Below are 16,919 nucleotides of genomic sequence, written 5' to 3' on the forward strand. Positions count from 1 at the left end.
CAGCACCAAGGGTGGGGGGCTGCCCAACAGCTGTGCCCAGGAGGGACCCTGCCCATTCCCAGAGCAGGGCCTGGTGTCCCCGCCATGTCCCAGCGTGGTGCCAGCACATGACGGGCAGATGTGGCCATTCCCAGGCGGGACGGTGAGTGCGATAAGAGCGGCTGATTGGGCTGAGGAGCCCCTGTGCCCACAGCGTGGGACAGTCCCCATGTGTCAGTGGCAGGCAGGGACACTCCAAGGTCCCCAGCAGTCTGGACACTATAAGAGGGTGAGCAGCCCCACCTCAGCACCTTTCCTCCACGCAACCATGCTGGGAGCCATCTGTCTCTTCGTGCTGCTGGGCTACGGTAGGTGCAGGGGATGGAGAAGGGTCAGGGCAGAGAGGACACGACCCTGGGGCCTGCCCTGGCCCTGGGCACGGGCACAGGCAGCCTCTGATGTCCCTTTGCCCGGTGTCACACAGCCTACGGATGCGGTCAGCCGGCCGTGCCACCACAGCTGAGCTCCCGCGTGGTGGGCGGTGAAGACGCTGTAGCCCACAGCTGGCCATGGCAGGTGAGGGGGCACAGGGACGGGCATGGGGACAGGGATGGGGACATTCCTGCTCTGACCCTGTGCCTCTGCCCTCGCAGATCTCGCTGCAGTACCGCCACTCTGGGTCCTGGAGCCACTATTGCGGTGGGACCCTCATTGCCCCGCAGTGGGTGCTGACAGCTGCCCACTGCATCAGGTGGGTGTTGGGGTGCTGGGGGGCATCTGTGCCATGGAGGTAAGATATCTGTGGGCACTGACCACCCCCTCTCTCCCTGACAGCTCTTCCCTGACCTACCGTGTGGCGCTGGGCAGGCAGGACGTGTCAGAGGCTGATGAGCCTGGTTCTGTGGCCGTGGGTGTGGAGAAGATAATCGTCCATGAGGACTGGGACTCCTACGACCTCGTGTAGGAGATGCGGTGCATCAGGGGTGGGTCGTGGGTGGTGTGGCCACGGACCCTTGTCCCTGTGGCCAGGGACCCTTTTCTCGTGGCCAGGGACCATGGTTCGTGTCTCTTTGCAGCAACGACATTGCCCTGGTCAAGCTGGCAGAGGAGGTGCAGGAGACTGACACCATCCGTGCCGCCTGCCTGCCGGCTGCTGACAAGATCCTGCCCAACAACTACCCATGCTATGTCACCGGCTGGGGAAGCATGAGGAGTAAGTGGGGTGTCCCCGGGAGGGTCCCCGGGAAGGGGATGCAGGCACAGGGTGTGAGGTACGAGCTTTGGTTGTCATTGCAGCCAACGGGCCCCTGGCCAACATCCTGCAGCAGGCTCTGCTGCCCGTGGTGGACTATGAGACCTGCTCCAGTTGGGACTGGTGGGGCTACATGGTGTACGAGACCATGGTGTGCGCCGGCGGTGACGGCGTCGTCTCTGGATGCAACGTGAGTGTGGGCACCGCACGTGGTGGTGCCCAAATGGTGTGGAACCGTGGGCACCGGGAGGAGAGGGGATGGAGCTGTGTTGGTGGATGGCCAGAAGGGATGAGGGGAGTGTCGGCAGGGTGCCCAGGAGCAATGGTACAGGGTGTCTCTCCGCACAGGGCGATTCTGGGGGCCCCCTGAACTGCCAGCGCGATGATGGGAGCTGGGAGGTGGAGGGCATCGTCAGCTTCGGCTCCAGCCGGAGCTGCAACCTGAAGAGGAAGCCAACAGTCTTCACTCGGGTGTCCGCCTACATCGACTGGATCAACGAGGTGGGTGCCCCTTCCTCTGCCCCCACACAGGGGCTGTTCTTGCCCCACTGAGGGTCTTACCGTGACCCGTCTTTGTCTTTTTGGCAGAAAATGAGCACGAACTGAGGATGCGGCATTGTGGAGATCCCACTCCTGACCAAAATAAAAGCAAAAATGCTAAGCTGGTCTTTCTGGTTTTTTGGGGGAGGGATGTGGTGGAGCTGGGGACACACATTCCAGCACGGGTTTGCTGATGCCGAGGTCCTGCTTGTGTGCTGGGGAAAGTGTCCCTCTTGTGCAGTGGGGCTGAGCAGGAGTCTGGGGTGGCTGTCGGGCGCATCCTGCAAGATGCTTCCAGTCCTCAAGCCATGGCTGAGGCAAGAGGCTTGAGGTTTGGCAGTTAGTTTGATGGGAGAGGGGCTGCGGTGTGTCCAGGTTGTTCAGGGGAGCTCCAGGGAACCCAGCTGGCCCTTGGGGATGATCTGGAGCACTTGCTAGCTCCCAGGGTGCTTTAGGGGACCTCACTGGCACTGTCTAGATGATGGCTGACTTTCAAATGGCGGTCTTGAGGGAACTGGGTTGGCCTTGGGGAGCTTGAGAGTTTGAATGGTCTGGGAGGGGTCAGGGGTGCCTGCAGGAGCTCTCTTGGAGACAGAGCCCTTGGCAGGACCTGTGACATGGCCCAGGAGCAGACCATCTTACCATGGATCTCCTTCTGTGGTGGCTGGAGGAACAAGGTGGGTGGTGGGCAGCTGACAGGACCCCCAGCTGTGGGGCTCCCAGCAGGAGACAGGGAAGATTTCCGGGAAGAAGGCAGCGTGTGGGTGGGAGCAGGTGTGAAGGGGCTGCCCAGGAAGTGGGGGTGGGTGCCGTACCATGAGTCCCCGAGCAGAGCCATCCATCACACCACCATCCCATCGTGGCTGCTGGAGCCCAGCCAGGATCCTCACAGAGTGAGGAGGAGGAGGAGAGCGAGCAGGGATGGATGGCAGCAGCTCAAGCTCGGTGTGGGACGTGCCTGGTTTTGGAGCCATGGTGCCACTGGACCATTGAGCAGCACTGTCACCAGCCCAGAGAGCAACACTGGCACCTGCACCGGGGCCCAAGAGCACTGGCACGAGCCCTGGCAACGTGTGAGCCACCTGGGGACTCTCCAGGGACCCCCTGGCACTTGTCAGCCTGACCAAAGTTTCAGCAGGTGAAGAGGGATGCAGGGTGGGAAATGGTTTGGATGGGCAGGAAATGTGCTGTGGCAAAGGAACTGTAGGGATCACCCCAAAGGCAATTAAAGGCCTGCCTGTCAGATGATGTGTGGAGGTGGCTACTCTGCACAGCAGCATGCGGCCACGTGCTTGGGACACTGGCATGGGATTGGCAGCAGGATCTGCTGCCTTGGATGGAAAGCTCCCGGCTGTCCATGGGAGGCTGGGCAATGTGGGGTGCTCCTGTTCCCTCTGCATGTACCCACATGTGCCATGGGGACAGTTGTTTGGGCTGGGAGTGCAGGACCCTGGTGTCACAGCCTGTTGTGCGTGTACTTGTGCGTTCTGTCCCATCCTCAGAGGAGGCTGGGTGGATGGAGGAGCCCTGGACAAGGCCCCAGAGTGCCACAAACCTCTGTGCTGGGCATCAGCCCAGCCACACCCAGGCAGGCACAGCCCCCCACAGTGTGTGTCACCCCAATAACCAGTGTCCCCCTGCCCAGGAGGTGGTGAAGAGTTGTGATCCCTCGGGGTGAAGAACCCTTTTCCAACATCCAGTCTTTCCTTGGACACGGCTCCAGCCGTTCCCTTGGGTCCTCCCTGGTCACAGAGAGCAGAGATCAGAGCTGCCCCTCGGGAAGAGCTGCAGCCTCCCGTGAAGTCTGACCTCAGCCTCCTCCAGCTGAACAAACCAAGTGACTTCAGCCTCAACTGCTTTTAATCTCTAAGGCTGCAGAGAGTTTAACGAATATTTGTTATACTTACATGTTAATTGTCAATTATTGTTATAGTCTGTTCATACAATTTATAACTGACACATTAAATCTACAAGTTAACCTAAAGAAGTGTAAGCTTTATTTTTGTAAAAGATCTGACATCTTATATACACTCTATAGGATGCATCCATTAGGAAGCATTTAACAATATGGGAGAATAAAGGGAAGATTAGAAGAATACAGCAAAACTTGGTGACGTTCATAACTTTTACTTCACAGTTGAAATATAAATACTCATACAATCACTTACATAAACATTACATCTTAAAAGTGATCTGTACCCACTCCTGGGAATGAGAGCTCAGGACACCCAGGGACACATGAACAAGCTCCCTCGACACTGAGCAGCACCCTGATGCTGATGGCACAGCCCTGACACATGGTGCCACTCCACACATCCTGGGCTCCCCTCAGGGGCATTGTCTTAGGTTGGAAATGGGGGTGTGAATTCTGTTCCTGTCTGTGGGGCAGTTATCTTCTGTTCATTGGGCAGTTTTCTTTATCTCTTCCACAAACAATCCTCCCTCCAGGAGATATCTTCTGTTAATGGGCCATTGTGTCTCACACATGGCTGATACAATTCCATCATCCTGATTTATTAAAGAAATACGGATATTGATCTAGTACCAATATCCAACTCTGACGGACTAAAACTCTCTAATAGTTTAAAGTTAGAAAGTGTATGTTTATTACGACGCCGGGCAGCGTGCGGGATAGCTCCCAAATACACACCGCACCCCTCAGGTGATTACAGAGTCCTTTTATCCATACAAGTATTGAATACCCAAAATACAAATACACATTCATCATTTTGGTATGTCCCATTCCTCGCTTCGTATGCCAGTCATTTCAAAAGCTATTAAGCATGCGTAGTTTGTTCCTTGAAATGGGTCGGTGGTGCCTTTCATGGGGAGGGGTCCCAAAATGAGGAAGTAAATGAAGTCTTCCTCATTCTGACCTTTCTACCTTTTCAATGCAAATATGACAAATGAACCTTGGTAGAACTCCCATTCTCTGTCTTAATTGGTTTCAGAACAGAGGGGGCCCACAACTGTCTTATGTTCCTAAAAGCTATTTGTCAGTTTCTATATTCTTCATTATAAACCCAGCTAACTACACATTGTGTTGACAAGCAATCAGTTATAAGACCTACTGATTTACTTTAATTAACTCCAGTAAGGCTTATCTCTAACTAACATCTTAGCTCCTCTAAAATCTCTAAATCCCTTAAAGTGTATGTTTCATTCCCCACTTCTTCTTTGGAATGAGTAAATTCTTTTACTCAATATATAGATTCCTCTTCATCTGCCCAAGACGTGTCTACTGTCTCTCAAGACTAAACCATATGCTTTTGATAGCGAAGATAGGGCCGTCATTCATCGTATCATCCTCCAATTCCAAACAAGTATCACATTAGACAAAATCAAGCTTATACTAACTAAAATAAGCAACACAATGATAGGATGAATAAAGTATTAACTATGCCGGTTGCTGTTGGTGACCATCCAAAAAGCACATCCCACCAATGATGAGACAAGTGTTCCTCAAATAGTTTAAAAACTTCTTTGATGGTTTCTGTGTCATGGTGTATAGTGATTTAAGTCTTTTTCCCTGCGTCTCTAATCCCTTGCAAAATTTCTCTCAGTTCTTGATGTTTTAACAACTGAACAACTAAAGTCAAATTCATTCCTATGGGCACAGGCACTATTTCTTTTGCAGTAACCAAATTGGCTTTTATATACTGGTGTAATAGTACAGGTGCCCGATAGGAGAAGTCACATCCCTCAATTTTGACAGTCCACATCATGGAAGAAGGAAATGGACAAGATGGAACCATCTCTGCCCAAAGTCAAGCACCAGCTCCCTGCACCCCAAACCCATGGGACACCCCAGTCCCAAGGCTCCCTTGGTGAAAGAACTGGGGAAATAAACAAGGGGGAGAGTGCAGAGTCACTTTTCCCAAAGGAAAACAGGTCCAGGGGAGATGGGATCAGCCCCAGCACCACCTCTACACACAGGTGCTCTGTGCAGAAGTAGCCAGCACAGGACAGGGCAACCCAGAATCGCACAGCGCACGGTGGTGGGCAAGGGGTCACATGTGCCACTGAGCTCTTGGAAAACCCTGGGCAGAGGCACGGCCATTCCAGCCACGTCCCAGCTCCTGCTGGACCCCCTTGGGGTGCTTGTATGGCCCTGGTTCCCTCTGACAGAAGTAGCCACAAATGTCCAGGTGCTCTTCTCCAGCCACATGTGGGTACTGGCCTCCACCACTGCCCTGGGACACCCACCACCAGCCAAAGATACAAAGATACAAAGATACAAAAAACACACCCCTAAAATAAACTTCTACAACTTCAAACCAAAACCACAAAAATCTAAAATGACAACTTAAAGCAAAGCAAAAGCCACCCAAATCCTCACCCATGCACTTTGGAGTCATACATGGCACAGCCAAACGCACCCCAGCTTTCCCAAGCTCAGAATGTGCCACCAACATCCAAGATGATGCCTCAGCCAAGGCAGCAGCCAGAAACTTGCACCCAGACATGCCAAGGAGGGGCACACAAGGTGAACAAACACTGACAGGGACTCAGAGAGATCCAGTGATGAGCATTCCGGGAAAGGGAGCACCTTACCCTGCGGGATGAGGGGCTAGGGGCAGGGAGCATCCAGGGGGAGTCAGTGCTCAGCACATGGGGGCAGCAGGGCTGCCCAGCACCACACTGACAGCACCAAGGGTGGGGGGCTGCCCAACAGCTCTGCCCAGGAGTGACCCTGCCCATTCCCAGAGCAGGGCCTGGTGTCCCCGCCATGTCCCAGCATGGTGCCAGCACATGACGGGCAGATGTGGCCATTCCCAGGCGGGACGGTGAGTGCGATAAGAGCGGCTGATTGGGCTGAGGAGCCCCTGTGCCCACAGCGTGGGACAGTCCCCATGTGTCAGTGGCAGGCAGGGACACTCCAAGGTCCCCAGCAGTCTGGACACTATAAGAGTGTGAGCAGTCCCACCTCAGCACCTTTCCTCCACGCAACCATGCTGGGAGCCATCTGTCTCTTCGTGCTGCTGGGCTACGGTAGGTGCAGGGGATGGAGAAGGGTCAGGGCAGAGAGGACCCTGGGGCCTGCCCTGGCCCTGGGCACGGGCACAGGCAGCCTCTGATGTCCCTTTGCCCGGTGTCACACAGCCTACGGATGCGGTCAGCCGGCCGTGCCACCACAGCTGAGCTCCCGCGTGGTGGGCGGTGAAGACGCTGTAGCCCACAGCTGGCCATGGCAGGTGAGGGGGCCCAGGGACGGGCATGGGGAAAGGGATGGGGACATTCCTGCTCTGACCCTGTGCCTCTGCCCTCGCAGATCTCGCTGCAGTACCGCCACTCTGGGTCCTGGAGCCACTATTGCGGTGGAACCCTCATTGCCCCGCAGTGGGTGCTGACAGCTGCCCACTGCATCAGGTGGGTGTTGGGGTGCTGGGGGGCATCTGTGCCATGGAGGTAAGATATCTGTGGGCACTGACACCCCCTCTCTCCCTGACAGCTCTTCCCTGACCTACCGTGTGGCGCTGGGCAGGCAGGACGTGTCAGAGGCTGATGAGCCTGGTTCTGTGGCCGTGGGTGTGGAGAAGATAATCGTCCATGAGGACTGGGACTCCTACGACCTCGTGTAGGAGATGCGGTGCATCAGGGGTGGGTCGTGGGTGGTGTGGCCACGGACCCTTGTCCCTGTGGCCAGGGACCCTTTTCTCGTGGCCAGGGACCATGGTTCGTGTCTCTTTGCAGCAACGACATTGCCCTGGTCAAGCTGGCAGAGGAGGTGCAGGAGACTGACACCATCCGTGCCGCCTGCCTGCCGGCTGCTGACAAGATCCTGCCCAACAACTACCCATGCTATGTCACCGGCTGGGGAAGCATGAGAAGTAAGTGGGGTGTCCCCGGGAGGGTCCCCGGGAAGGGGATGCAGGCACAGGGTGTGAGGTACGAGCTTTGGCTGTCATTGCAGCCAACGGGCCCCTGGCCAAAATCCTGCAGCAGGCTCTGCTGCCCGTGGTGGACTATGAGACCTGCTCCAGTTGGGACTGGTGGGGCTACATGGTGTACGAGACCATGGTGTGCGCCGGCGGTGACGGCGTCGTCTCTGGATGCAACGTGAGTGTGGGCACCGCACGTGGTGGTGCCCAAATGGTGTGGAACCGTGGGCACCGGGAGGAGAGGGGATGGAGCCGTGTTGGTGGATGGCCAGAAGGGATGAGGGGAGTGTCGGCAGGGTGCCCAGGAGCAATGGTACAGGGTGTCTCTCCGCACAGGGCGATTCTGGGGGCCCCCTGAACTGCCAGCGCGATGATGGGAGCTGGGAGGTGGAGGGCATCGTCAGCTTCGGCTCCAGCCGGAGCTGCAACCTGAAGAGGAAGCCAACAGTCTTCACTCGGGTGTCCGCCTACATCGACTGGATCAACGAGGTGGGTGCCCCTTCCTCTGCCCCCACACAGAGGATTGTCCACACTGCCCCTGCCCTGCCAGCAGTCTCACCATGAGCCTCTCCATGTCTCTCTTTGGCAGAAAATGAGCGCGCACTAAGGACACAGCATGGAGCACAAACATTGAGTGTGATAAAGGCAATAGTGCTAAGTTGGTCTTACGTGGTTCTTTCAAGGGGACACAGTGGAGCAGAACCAGGGGGCTTGTGGTCTGGGTTTGTTGTCCTGGGCTTCTCCCTGTGTGCTGGGGAGAGCCCCCACATAGTGAGGCTGGGTAGGCTCCTGGGGAGCCTAAGGTGGGCAGAGATCTCACAAGATACTCCCAGCTAGGAGCAGATCCATGGCCATCGCCAAGCCAAAGGGTTCAAGGCTTGAGTGGTGGTTTGATGGGAGAGTGGCTGGAATCTGGCCTGCTGGTCTGGGGGGCTTCTAGGGAAGTTGGGGACGGGCTATAGGGCCCCTAGTTGGTCCAAGGAGTTTTTAGGCGTCTTGGCTGGCGCTAGGATATTTCAGGGGATCTTGCTACTTAACTGGCTGGTAACCTGGCTATTTGATAGCAGCAGACTTATAATGGGAGTGTTGAGGTAACTGGGTTGGTCCTGAGAGTCATTTTGCAGCCCCATCACATTCCCTCCACCAGCTGTACTCCTGGAGTGCTCCCACTCTGTTCTCACCTCTGCCAGGGGTGCCCTGGGGAAGGAGCAGCCACTGCAGTCCATGTCATGGAAAGGACAAGGACAAGGCTGTACTCAAAGTCACCCCCACCCCAGTCCCAATGCTTCCTTAGTGAGGAAAGTGGGGAAATAAGGGAAAGAGTGCAGGGTCACCTTTCCTGAAGGAGAACAGGTCCAGGGGAGATGGGATCAGCCCTGGGGTCACCTGCACATCCAGATGCTCTGTACAAAGCTGGACAACATGGGACAGGGCAGCCCAGAGCCCCGCTTCCCTGGGGGATGGAGAAGGGGAATAGTAAAGGACACAACCATGAGCTCTCACAAACACCTGAGCGCAGGCAAGGCCACCACAGGCACACCCCAGCTCCAGCTGGACCCTCCTTGGGGTGCTCAGGCAGCCCTGGCTTCCTCCTGCGGCACCCTGAAAGTACCTGAAATGCTCCCAAAGGAGCGTGGAAATACTCAGTGACTGCAAAAGCAGATTGGATATTCCCAGGTTCCCTGGGAATCCCCAAGCACCCCTCAGCACAAACCTACCATAAGGCCTCTGCACCTCCCAAGGGTGGTTCCAAGGTTGTTTTCACCCCTCAAAATCCAACACAGATGCAGTATTTCTGACCCAAGGCCATCATCGCAGCAGCTCCTTAAGTACTTTACATCAGCACTGGTATTTCAATGAACCCTCATCAGTTTCCTGCTGTAACTCCTGACTGACTCCTCAAAAGGAGCAGGATGCTCCATAGGCTGGCACAGCCACATTGTAAATGGCCACACAGAGCAGCACAGACATGAGTGAAGGTTCCTACTCTTCCCACTTCTGAGAAGCCTTCAGGAGGTGCTGAAATGGCCATGAGGAGATGGAACAGACAAGGGAATACAGCTAAAGATTTGCTCTTTAATTGCATTTATTAGAAACATTGGCTGCAAAACTCATCCTATTTCCCTTGAACACCACACCCTGGTCCCATCAATCAGTCACCTGGGCAGCACAGGACACAAATATCATGATCAGCAAAGAAAAACACTGAGGCCAAGGGTGACCATGCCAGAAGTGCTTTCTTCTGGCTCTGTTCTCCAGCAAAGGGACTTCCTGCTCCATCCACAACATTTCCCATCGGCACAGCACAATCTCCATCTCATTTCCGCTCCATGGCAAAGCCAGCGCTCGCGGATCACATTTCTCCAGACAAACATCTGGACACACAGACAAAATCCACAGGGAGCACCGACACCAAGTCATGGTGGGCACAGATTTCATTCAGCCACAGGAAGAATCTCAGTGCTTGGCAGGGGGCTCGGAGCCCGCGTGTCAGCGGCACATGAAGAAGAATTTTTTACGGAGGAAATTGAAACATCCTGGGATCTGCTTGTACCTCCCCTTGGCAGAGACAGCATGTGCCACCTGGGAATAGAAGAGAGGCTGAGGAATGGGATGCTCTTCCCATCCCTTGGAATCAATGGCTGCCCCACCAAGGTGGCCGAAGAAGCACCGCAACAACCAGAAAACAACAAGAAGGTGATTCTGTAAGTCCTCTCTCCCTCCACACTGGGCTTTTCTCCTGCCCATGGAGAACCGAGAAAGTATCTGGGGCATCTACACTTGTACACAACTTCAGCAATATTGAGTCAACAAGGCACACAAAGGAAGATGTTGATTAGCCAGACTCATTCCATATTCCTGTGCATTGTGGTCCTCCACCCCCAGGACAAGATTACAGGAGCACCCAAATCTCATCATCTTGGATAGGACAAGCCATGACATTTTTTAGCAATTTCTTCAGAAGGATTAAAGCCTGTATTGCCAAGATTACTCCTTGCTGGAGAAACCTCCAGTGGTTTTTGGCAGATTGAGGCCAGACACTTTCTTTGTAATTAAACCTCTCTGTAGTACCTCCAATGAGCCCATGCTCATTCACTCAACACTCAATAGCCTCACTCCTTTTTTGAGTGTAGGCCTCTGTGCCCCAACTGATCATACCCCTGACTATTTCCTTTATCAATAAAAAGCAGAACAAAAAAGACATTTACCCTCACTAACATGCTGAGCAGGTCTTCTGAATGGGCATATTGCTCCAGCACACTGTCCAGCGTTTCCACATACCACGAGCCACTCGATTTCTCCCTCCAGGAGACAAAACCTTCAGAGAAAGGAGGAGAATGTTATGCCAAAACCCATCTGCTGTTCTCATCCCAACAAGTTCCTGCCACTCCAACAGAGCTGGGCTGTCCTGAATTGTCCCTATCTTTGGCCATGAAGCTCTGACTGTTTTGCTAATTCCGCATGCTCAGAAAAGGATTTGCACAGGCTGTTTCACCTGGAAAAGTTGAGTAGGAAACCAAGATGTCACTAGGTGTGGGCAAACTGGCAATGGCATCGGGCTCATCCACGCTATCCGATGGAACCCGTAACGGGATCGCATCCGATTCCAAGGAATCCCCAGGAGCTTCCTCTTCAGGCGAATCACAATCCACTACAAAGCCTTGATCCCTTTGTTCTGAAAAAAGCAGCAACAAGACAGCTCCTGACGTTCATCCCACCCAAGAGATTCACAGTTGTACATCCGATGTTAAGAAGAGATGGGGAAAGAAAAGGACAAAGGCCCTAGAACAAAGAAAGGCTTTCTGGCTGTTCGGCTGCACCAGTTGAGTCAAAGTCATTGGTAGTTTATAAAAAATTTCTCACTGTGTGTGAAGAGCTGGAGCAGTCTCTCAGAACACAGTAAGAGAAGAGGCAGCTGGTGTGAGAAGACATCTGGAGAGAGGGGCAGTCAATGAACAGAAAGGGAGCCAAAACCACAGCTTGACCACATCTCTGCAGCCCAATGCTACCGGAGCCAACACAAAGATTCACCTCCACCACAGGCCTGGATGAAGAACAGTTTGGGTTTTCCTCTCAAACTCGGGCAATTGGACCCATTGAAATAGTTCACAATCTTTTCTATGGGAATGGGTTTTCCATCCGTTCCATAAACGCCTCCAGGAAATTGAATATGGCTTGTCTGCAAGAGGAAAATGCAGGAAGTAGTGACACGGAAGGCAAGGCCAGTTCCGAGGGAGCCCGTTTCCCGTCAGGTGCTTCATGGCATAAAGGTACCAGAACAAATCCTGGTGTTTGTGGGAATCCCTGCGGCCAAGGTGAGGGGACATCCAGGAGACATTTGAAATGCACTAAATCCCAGCAATCCAACTTCTGTTATCCAACTCATATCCCACATCCTCCAGCAAAGGAGTTCTTCATCCTCTGGTGCAACGGGCACATACCATACACCATTTTCCTAAGAATGCCTCTCCTCATCCTTCAAAAACTGACTTGGAATAAACAGGTTTTTTTGCTAATAGCATCTCCCTGTCAGAGCTGGAGAACGGGAAGGACTGAATCACCACAGCATGAGGCTGAGTGAGACCTCCCTGCAGTTACAAATTATTAGCCCCAGCTTCCAAAACAGAAAACACTTGTCCACTGGCACCAGTGGATCAGACCACGCCAGACAATCTCCTGTTTTCTTTAACCCAGAATAAGTGTGTAACTCTTTGAAATGTACTGCAATGGCAGAACAAGGTTTTGACAGACCACTTCCCTCTCAGCCTGTGTTGAGACCACGGGATAAGGAATTAACTGTTTCCCATGCCATAGAACAAAGGGAGAGATGGGACAAACCCACCTGACAGCCATGGGAAAGGATGACTACAATGCAGCAGTCCAAAGCACTGTGGTCCTGCCGTGACAGCTTCAGCAGCTCCAACACCATTTCCTGTGTGGAAAACGTCCCAATGAGAGTCTTTTAAACCACATCTCAGCCACAGGTTACTGGCAGGCCGTGTTCTAATTGCACTGCCATGGATCCGGTCAATCTCTGCCACAGGGTAGCATGAGCCCCAAGAACAGCTGGCAAAAGCCATTGGCAGAGAGTGAGTATTTTTGCATCTCTGCCCTTATTTAACACTGGCTGCTTTAATCACACAGATTTCTCACCTCTCTACACTCTTTAAAACACAGCACCACAAACCAAAGCACATTTCCACATGATTTATCTGATGAAATCCACTGTTTCTGACTGGGAGTTGGTGGGTGAACAGAGAACCATGTTCTACTTTCAGATGATCAAGTTCCCCCTGACGCTTCCAGTAACGGCCAAGGATGGCACAGACAGACATGACACAGCTGTCCAAGCTAACCCAAAAACACAGTCTCACCAAATCCCTACAAATCTCAACGAGGATTCAATATTCATGCAGTAAGATGAAAATATGCAAGGTCCTCTCCCCTTCTGCAATTGCAGCGCAACAATAAAGAGGATGCAAGTGGTTCATTGTTTCTTTGTGGGAGGTTTGTGGTGCGCTGCCAAAACACAAGACACATCCCCTAAGGCATTTCCATCACTTCCAGGGACTCACGTCTCATCCCTTGTGTCAGCAGGACATAACCAGCCTCACCTGAGCTTTCAGATCCCGCCGGGTCAGGACGGTGAAGCACAAGGCCTTGAAGCGCCTCTCCAGCTTCTCACAGTCAATGTCAGAGCCTTCTCGGGTGGACAGACCCGAGTCTCTGGAGAAATTGACGTTATTGAGGATCAGGCAGTGTCCACAGGGATCCGCTTTCATCTCATAATCCTGGCAGGGACATGTCACAATTAAACTCCCTCTTATTCCAAGCGCCTGCTGGCTAATCCAGCAGGATACAAAGCCAGTGAGGAATAGGAGTCCTTAAAGTGGCTCATTTCACAGCTTTTTTAATTTCTCTAATCCTAGGGATGGGTAGGAGCACCCTTTCTCCACACACATCTTCTCATCAGCAGCCAGGAACAAGAAGCAACCCACTAAAGTGGGGAAAGCCTTTGTGGAAACCTGGCTGCTGCTTTATCTGTAGAATGTCCAACAGCAAGTGGAAATTTCTGGGAAATTCTTTTAGGCATCATCATCAAACCTCACCAAAAGGAGCCAAGAATTTATGTTATCACCTTGGCAATCTTAAGGAGGATCTGGTTAATGACTGATCCACTCTGAGACCATCGGCCCTATTACAGCCTTGGAGCAATTGCTCAGGTAAGACAAAGTGAGATCCAGCTCCTCCAGAAACATTTTCTGCAGTCACCCATGAGGCACAGAGCTTTTGCCTAGTAGGGAACACTTTCAGCCTTCTCAAATACTAACCTGATCATGGCTCCTCTTGTCAACAGCTGAACCTACAACACAAAACAGACACAGGATTCAGTTCACCACACTCCACAACAAGACCACACTCCTAGAATTTATGTCTTTCCCACCACATATGAATTTCCCCTTCCCACCACACTGGAAACAAGCCTTTGGCATGCTGTGGCTCTAGAAGAGGAATGTGGCTTACCCCGGGCTGGCACAGGAGGCATTCGAGGTCTTTCACTCTCGGCTTGGACTGGGATAGACAAACATTCGTGAGGGATCACATCTGTAATGGCATGGGACAAAAATACAGAGGATGAGTCTGATCTCAAAAAGTTCCACTGCTGAAAAGCAGGACATACAGGCTGCCCCAAGAGGCTGCTGTGGAGAGGCTCCCCATCCCTGGCAGTGTTCAAGACCAAGTTGGACAGGGCTTGGAGCAACCTGGGATAGTGGAAGTTGTCCCTGCCCATAGCAGGGGATAGAATGAGATAAGCTTTAAGGTCCCTTCCAACCCAAACCATTCTGGAATCCCATGATTTTCCCATCAGGATAATAAAAATCATGACTTCCTGGATTCTTGCCCACAGTGAGAGGGATCCCAGCTGCCACCTCCCATGCTGCTGTTTGCCAAACACACACCACACCCTCAGCACTGACTTTTACGCTGTTTTTCCTCCTGCAGCTCCAGCTCCACGGGCTGCAGGTCCGGCAGCTGCGGTGGCACCGGCCGGGATTCGCACTCCTGGATCAGCATCTCGGCGAGGTGGTCCTGCCCGGTGTCCCGCAGGATGGAGAGGAAGGCAGGGAAAGCCTGCTTCCCTCGAGTCTCCAGGTCAATGATCAGCTGCCGGGCTTGCTCTCCTCGGCTGCCAGCGCTCTGCAGAGGAGAAAAACCCACAACAGGGGTTCATGCAGTGCCTGGGGAGCCCTTCCGACCGCTCTGAGCAGGGGAATGTGGGATCCGCACCCAGGACATGGACACAGGGTAAACAACAGCAAAACCCAGTGGACATAGTCAGAGACCCCCACCAGACCCCTAGCCCTGACCTCCCTCCAACAACAATGGTCACGGCTGGGAAACCCAACCCAGTGAGGGGTCTAGAGGGAAAGGGAGCACCCCAAGTCTGGCCCCTGGGGACAAACAGGCACCCCTGGGCTGTCACCAGTGTGTAAGATGGGGTAAAAACACCCCCGGGCCTGTCACCTGTAACCAAGAAAGGAAACAAGAACACCGTGTGTCATCAGATTGGGATGGGGACACAAAGAGAAGCCCCTACACCTGGCACTGGCTGGGGCTGGGGACAAGAAGGGACAAGTGGGGGAAGGCAGTTCTCAAACATCTTATCTGCCCAAGGACCAATGCCAGGCCTTGTCATCAGAATGAGGGGACACAGGGCCATCCCTTTGCACCTGTCACCAGGACTAAAGGGACATGGAGTTGCCCTATGAACTTGCCAGCAGAGTGGAAGGACATGGAGTCTCCCTTGGACTTGAGAGGACACAGGACAATCCCTCCCATATCCGTCCCTAGAGTGAGGGGACTTGGGGGCCACCCCCTGTCTTCTCACAGGTTCAGGGTACATGGGTTCTCCCTCTGGGCCCAAAAGGACATGGAGCCACCCCTCTCAAGCCTGTCACCAGGGTGAGGAGACATGGGGGCCACCCTTCAGTCCCGTCACCAGGGCTCAGGGGATGCAGGAGCTACCCCGCCATGCCCGTCCCCGGCTCTCAGGGAGCACGGACCCTACCCGGGCCACCCCCGGTGCTCAGTGTCCCGCTCCCTGGCCCACCTGCAGCTCCTCCAGCATTGGCCGGGTGAAGAGCCCGCGCTGCTCCAGCGGCTCCCAGAGCGGCTCCACCCGCAGCGCCGCCACCAGCCGGGCCCGCCCGCGCCGCAGCGCCCGCCGCTGCTGCTCCTCCATGGCCCCGGAGCCCCGGAACAGCCGCTCAATGATCGGGACCGCCGCTCAGCCCCGGGACCGCCGCTCAGCCCCGGGACCACCGCTCAGTGACCGGGACCGCCGCTCAGCCCCGGGACCGCCGCTCAACGCCCGGGAACGCCGCTCAATGACCGGGACCGCCGCTCAACTCCCGGGACCACCGCTCAACGCCCGGGAACGCCGCTCAATGACCGGGAACGCCGCTCAGTGACCGGGACCGCCGCTCAGCCCCGGGACCGCCGCTCAATGACCGAGACCGCCGCTCAGCCCCGGGACTGCCGCTCAACTCCCGGGACCGCCGCTCAACGCCCGGAGCCGACAATAAATGCCCGAGACCGCCGCTCAATGACCGAGACCGCCGCTCAACGCCCGGGACCGCCGCTCAGCCCCGGGACCGCCGCTCAGCCCCGGGACCGCCGCTCAATGACCGAGACCGCCGCTCAATGACCGAGACCGCTGCTCGGCCCCGGGACCGCCGCTCAACGCCCGGGACCGCTGCTCGGCCCCGGGACCACCGCTCAATGCCCGGGACCTCCCCTCAGCCCCGGAACAGCCGCTCAATGCCTGGAACAGCCGCTCATTGCCCGGAGCCGCTGCCGGTCCCTTATTGGAGCCGCCGCTCAGCCCCGGAACCCCCGCTCAGTGCCCGTACCCACCACCGGTTCCTTCCCGGACCCGCTGCTCTGCCCCGCACCCGCCCCTCTGCCTCGGACCCGCCTCCGGTGCCTTCCAGGAGCCGCCGCTCAGCCCCGGAGCCGCCGCTCAGCCCCGGGACCGCCGCTCAGCCCCGGAGCCGCCGCTCAGCCCCGGAACGCCGCTCAGCCCCGGAACGCCGCTCAGCCCCGGAGCCGCCGCTCAGCCCCGGAACCGCCGCTCGCTGCCCGGAAGCGCCAGCACCTCGGAGTCCCAGAATCACACACGGAGTCAGGCTGGAAGAGCCCTTGTGTGGTCCAGAAGGGTCATGCCAGAGCAAACGAAACAGGATTCCGTCCTTTTGTGTTTT

The 16,919-nt window shown here is 55.0% G+C and overlaps 3 protein-coding genes across 3 annotated transcripts; 2 read left to right on the forward strand and 1 right to left on the reverse strand.

The window, feature by feature from the left end:
- The first annotated feature begins 41 nt into the window (after positions 1–41).
- On the forward strand, positions 42–1,890 carry LOC137461672 (chymotrypsin-C-like). The gene is made up of 8 exons (XM_068171350.1): positions 42–347; positions 464–555; positions 633–730; positions 814–939; positions 1,056–1,192; positions 1,276–1,421; positions 1,580–1,732; positions 1,820–1,890. Exons 1-8 carry the CDS (start codon positions 119–121, stop codon positions 1,835–1,837), a joined length of 999 nt encoding a protein of 332 aa, XP_068027451.1. The 5' UTR covers positions 42–118; the 3' UTR covers positions 1,838–1,890.
- A 4,567-nt stretch (positions 1,891–6,457) lies between these two features.
- On the forward strand, positions 6,458–8,311 carry LOC137461670 (chymotrypsin-C-like). The gene is made up of 8 exons (XM_068171349.1): positions 6,458–6,763; positions 6,875–6,966; positions 7,044–7,141; positions 7,224–7,349; positions 7,466–7,602; positions 7,686–7,831; positions 7,990–8,142; positions 8,243–8,311. Exons 1-8 carry the CDS (start codon positions 6,511–6,513, stop codon positions 8,258–8,260), a joined length of 1,023 nt encoding a protein of 340 aa, XP_068027450.1. The 5' UTR covers positions 6,458–6,510; the 3' UTR covers positions 8,261–8,311.
- Positions 8,312–9,721: 1,410 nt separating this feature from the next.
- CASP9 (caspase 9) lies at positions 9,722–15,926 on the reverse strand. The gene is made up of 10 exons (XM_068171347.1): positions 15,767–15,926; positions 14,634–14,853; positions 14,179–14,259; positions 13,986–14,017; positions 13,269–13,445; positions 12,497–12,586; positions 11,686–11,833; positions 11,150–11,329; positions 10,863–10,972; positions 9,722–10,236 (listed from the first exon to the last, which is right to left on the reverse strand). Exons 1-10 carry the CDS (start codon positions 15,896–15,898, stop codon positions 10,144–10,146), a joined length of 1,263 nt encoding a protein of 420 aa, XP_068027448.1. The 5' UTR covers positions 15,899–15,926; the 3' UTR covers positions 9,722–10,143.
- Positions 15,927–16,919: the final 993 nt, after the last annotated feature.

Source organism: Anomalospiza imberbis, chromosome 23 (genome assembly GCF_031753505.1).
Source record: "Anomalospiza imberbis isolate Cuckoo-Finch-1a 21T00152 chromosome 23, ASM3175350v1, whole genome shotgun sequence".
NCBI lineage: Eukaryota > Metazoa > Chordata > Aves > Passeriformes > Viduidae > Anomalospiza > Anomalospiza imberbis.